Source organism: Fukomys damarensis, unplaced genomic scaffold, assembly GCF_012274545.1.
Source record: "Fukomys damarensis isolate Sample0158 unplaced genomic scaffold, DMR_v1.0_HiC HiC_scaffold_18, whole genome shotgun sequence".
Classification (NCBI taxonomy): Eukaryota; Metazoa; Chordata; class Mammalia; order Rodentia; family Bathyergidae; genus Fukomys; species Fukomys damarensis.
Window position 1 is genome coordinate 12,393,626 of NW_022900930.1, and position 4,720 is coordinate 12,398,345.

The window sequence follows — 4,720 nt, forward strand, 5'->3', positions numbered from 1 at the left end:
GACACTGTCTCCAAAAAAAGGGGGTGGGCTGGGGATGTAGCTCAGTATAAAGGCCCCTAGACTTAATTCCCATACTCAAGGGTCGGGAGCATGGGGGGGATCAAAGCCCTGTGCAGCAAATTCTCATGACAAAAAAAAAAAAAAAATGTCTGCTTTCCTACTTTTCTCCTGAGTTGAAAAACATTTAAGAAAATTACTTGATTATAATATATAAATCACTATATAAAAGAGCCACAACTATCAAAGGTAAAATAAGCAATGTCAAAAAGCTGTAAGGGAAATTCAATTCCAAAAATACTTATTTTTAGCCACCACGTAATTATTTTATCAACTCTAAAATGGTACCTTTTAAATGCAGTGGTCATTCACAACGTAAATTCAGACAAGCAAATATTTCACTGAACAAATTCCACTGTTGGCCAATGAAGCTTTTAATAAAAAAAACTTAAGACGTGGTAGAAAACCTTGACTTTATTAATCTTCCTTATAATACTGAATACAAATGTAAAATTAAATGGTGACACCATACTATAAAGTCTATTTCAAAGCACCATCTCTTAGGTTTAAATTTAGAGCTGATATAAATCATTAGATGGAGGAGACCTAAATAACCAAATCCAAAAGCAAAAACAAAAAGCCCACTCATATATTATGAAATTTGAGCTACAGCCCTTACGGCATTCATTTAAATGGATTTTCCTCTGACTTCATGGTAATTTCATTAGCAGTACATTTTAAATCAGGCCGTATAAGCCATCACAAATACTCCAATTTTAAGTTGAAAAGAAACAGACAGATACATGACTTGTCATTTATGAAATTTATCCTAGTCTGCCCTTTGTATCTGTAGGGTTTTATGTCCATGGATTCAACCAACTGCAGAATTAAAATATTTAGGGAAAGCGTTCCAAAAGGCAAAACGTGCCAAGCACTGTGTCGAATCCACAGAAATGGAGTGCTGTGTGGCACACCCTGCTTCAGCCTCCTGCCATTTCAGATCCTCATGCTCCCCCTGGTGTGAACTGTACATCCTGCAGCTGGGTTTGTGTGTGGTACGGTTAGGCTTAGGATGCTTCTATGTGTACTGAACACTTAGACTTCTTTTTCTTGTCATTATTCCCTAAATAACACAGCATAAACTATTTACTTAGTATTTACATTTTATAAGGTACTGTATCTGGAGATGATGTAAAGTAATATGGGAGCATGTATGCAGGTTCTATGCAAATGCTATGCCACTCTACGTGAAGGATTTGAGCCTCTGGGACTTCAGTGTCAACAGTCCTGGAATGAACGAGTATAATGAGGGAGGATTGTGGCCGAAATATACACATAAACTTCAAAACTCAAATGGAGATAAAGCTTGCCTTTCCATATTTCTGCATTTTTAAGAAATGCTTTAATAGAATGATGCTAATGTAGACATACACTCTAGTTCAACATCAAAAAGCTATGAAATTTAAGGAAAAAGCCAATAAAATTATGTATTTTAAAACCAAAATGAGCACATTAGGGACAACTTAAATTACTGTTACTGTGTAACACATGCTGTCATATCAAAAGTGCTGGTGACAAATTCTACTCACACATACACACACCTATCACAACTGTTATAAGATTTTAAATGTTTAAGGTGCTTGAAGTTTACACTGCAGGACTAATTTGATTAGTATTCATCTGCTACCTCTTTGTAGCAACTCCAGTTAGGATGATGGACAGACAAAATATGTTACTTTCTAAAATGTGGCATTTGTGGAGCTGGAGTGCCCTCTATTGGTGAAGAAGAAGACACACTCATTAGCTGTCCTGAATGCATTTTCTCATTGATTCGAAGTTCACATCCATCCTGAAGCATTCGAACTGCTATTCTGGCAATGTTCTTAGAATCATCAAGACCACTGTGAGGCCGCCCATCATAATCCATTCCTAATTTTTCAAGCATTATTGTCAGTTTGGTTTGGCTTCTAGGAACCTGAAAAATAAAACAGCTTAGAGTAAACAATTCTTCACTGTTCTAAAATGTAATATAGAGCCAAAATGAAGTTGAAATATAAGAAACTAAAAATAGTAGCAAAATCAAGTTACATGACAGGCAATATTTGATCAAATAAAACAGACAACTCAAAATTTTTAAGTTCTGAATTTTAGCTGAAAACAATTCTCAGAAATCTAAAACATTTGGAGTTCTGCAATTTAACAAAAATTTATTATAGCAAAGTATTGCTCTGAACATCTAAACTGAAGATCTACCTTTTTAACCTTAATTTTGGGCATAGTATTTTTCTGTAATTACTTTACTTAAACGATTCCTTAAATAGATACAAGGAATAGTGCTTTTAGATGACTAAAAACAATGAAGAATAATGAAAGGGTGACACTGTGTGGTACTTTTTTATCTAGTTAAAAACTTGTTATATTTTGATAAATACAAAAACATCCCACATCCCCAAGCTCTTAATATGCTCCTTTACTTTTGTATTTTCTTAATATCCCTACCAAGAGTATGTGTCAAGTGTTCTGTTCTACAGTTTGAGTAGCCATGTTACTTATGCATTTTGGAGCTTTAGCTTCTTCCCCTATAATATGGAACTAATATCTGTATTATTTACTCATAGGGTTACTGGTAAAATGACAAAGCAAATGATATAGAAGCACCATGATAAACATCCATAATTTTGTTAAACTATAATAATGCTTACTCTGTCACTTCCCCTACATATTATTTAGAAAATGTGCTTGTAAAAATTTTTCCAATACACTGGGTAACTTAGATGGAATAAAGAAATTCCCAAAAACTCACAATGTACCAATGCTGAATCATAAGCAAAAAAAAAAAAAAACTGAATAGGCCAGTAAGAAGACTAAATCAGTAACTGAGAAGTTCCCATGAAAAAAGCTCTGGACCCAAAGGTTTCAATGCTGATTTTGACCAAAAATTTAAAGAATCAGCACCAACTCTTCTCAAACTACTCTAAAATATTGGAGAGGAAGGAACACTTTCTAACTTATTTTATAAGGCCCATATCACTTTGGTACCTAAGGAAGATAAAAATTCCAACAAAATACAAGCACACCAAAGCTAGCAGTATATTGAAAGATACTGGAATACATAGATGGTTCAACATATGAAAATCAATACAATATACCACATTAACAAGAAGAGAAAACTGACATGACTATTTCAGCCGATACACAACAAAGCATTTGACAAAAATTAAACAACTTTTTATGGCAAAAACAATAAAAATAAGGAAACTATCTCAACACAAACACTGTGTAAAAACCCATAGCTAACATCATATTCAATAGTTAAGAACAAGACAAGATACCCATATTCATCTGTTCTACTCAACATAATATTGGAAGTTCTACCCAGAACAATTAGTTTTAAAAAAAAGGCATCCAAAAAGAAGTAAAATTACCACAGGTAACACACTGTCTTATGCAGAAAATCCTAAAGATTACATGCGTATGTTCGTGTGCACACACAACCACACACACACTCCCCCTGTTAGAGCCAAGTATGATGGCTCACACCTGTAATGCTAGCAATCTGGATGACTGAACCAGACTGCAAGTTTGAATCCAACCCGGGCTACCTAGCAAGACCTTGTCTCAAAATAAAAAACTTAGGGCTCTGGATGTAGGTCAGTGAGATCTTGGATTCAATCCCCAGTTTAAAAAAAAAAAGTTTGAACTAATAAATACAGCAAAGCTGTAAAATCAAAATCAGTACACAAATATCAACTCTATTACTAAATACAATGAACAACCCAAAGTACAAAATTTTTTAAATCCCATTTTAAATAGCATCAAAAATAATATTTAGGAATAAACAACCAAGAAGGCTAAAGACTTATATACTGAAAAGAAGAAATCAGTGCTGAAAAAAATTTAAAAGCCACCAATAAATAAAATACCCAATACTTATGGATTATTACATAAAGTGATCACAGATCCAATGAAATGTGTATCAAAATTCCAAATTTTTTTGCAGAAACAGAAAAATTCCATCTGAAGATTTCATATGGAATCACAAGGGACCCCAAACAGCTAAACCAATCCTGATAAAGAACAAAGTTGGAGATCTCACACATTCTAATTTCAAAACTTACTAGAGAACTAAGGTAATTAAAATGGTATGGCAACGGCATAAAGACAGACATACAGGCTAATGCAACAGTACTGAGGATCCAGAAATAAACCCTCATATACATGGCCAAATGATTTTCAGCAGGAGTGCCAAGACCACCCAATAGAAAAAAGAGAGTCTTGTCAATATATAGTGTGGGGAAAACTAGATATCTGTGTGAAAAAGAATGAACTGAACCACAACTTATACCATATACAAAATTAATTCTAAATAGATCAAAGAACTAAATTTAAGATCTAAAATCATAAAACTTAGAAGAAAATGGGAAAGCTTCATGGATTGGATATGACAAAGATTTCTTGGATAAAACATATGAAACGAAAAAAAACCCAAGTTTTATCAAAAATTAAAAACCTCTGTGCATCAAAGGACATTATCAACTGAGTAGTATGACAACCTATGGAAGAAAATATTTGCAAGTAACATCTGATAAGGAAATAACTCTTATAATAAAAGGACTCCTACAACTTAATAACAACAAAATAACCTGATTAAAACTGGCTAGGCTGGGCCAGCAAGCGCAAGGTTCTGAGTTCAATCCCTGGTACCAAAAAAAAAAAAAAAAAA

General features: G+C 33.7%; 1 protein-coding gene across 2 annotated transcripts in view; it reads right to left on the reverse strand.

Moving 5' to 3' along the window:
- Positions 1 to 476: 476 nt before the first annotated feature.
- Positions 477 to 4,720, reverse strand: part of Eri1 (exoribonuclease 1) — a 25,635-nt gene continuing 21,391 nt past the window's right edge. For both annotated transcript variants that reach the window (XM_010621866.2, XM_033765389.1), the window contains one exon: positions 477 to 1,972. In XM_010621866.2, the coding sequence (XP_010620168.1) occupies positions 1,730 to 1,972 (243 nt within the window). In that variant the 3' untranslated portion in view covers positions 477 to 1,729. The remainder of the gene's footprint in view (positions 1,973 to 4,720) is intronic.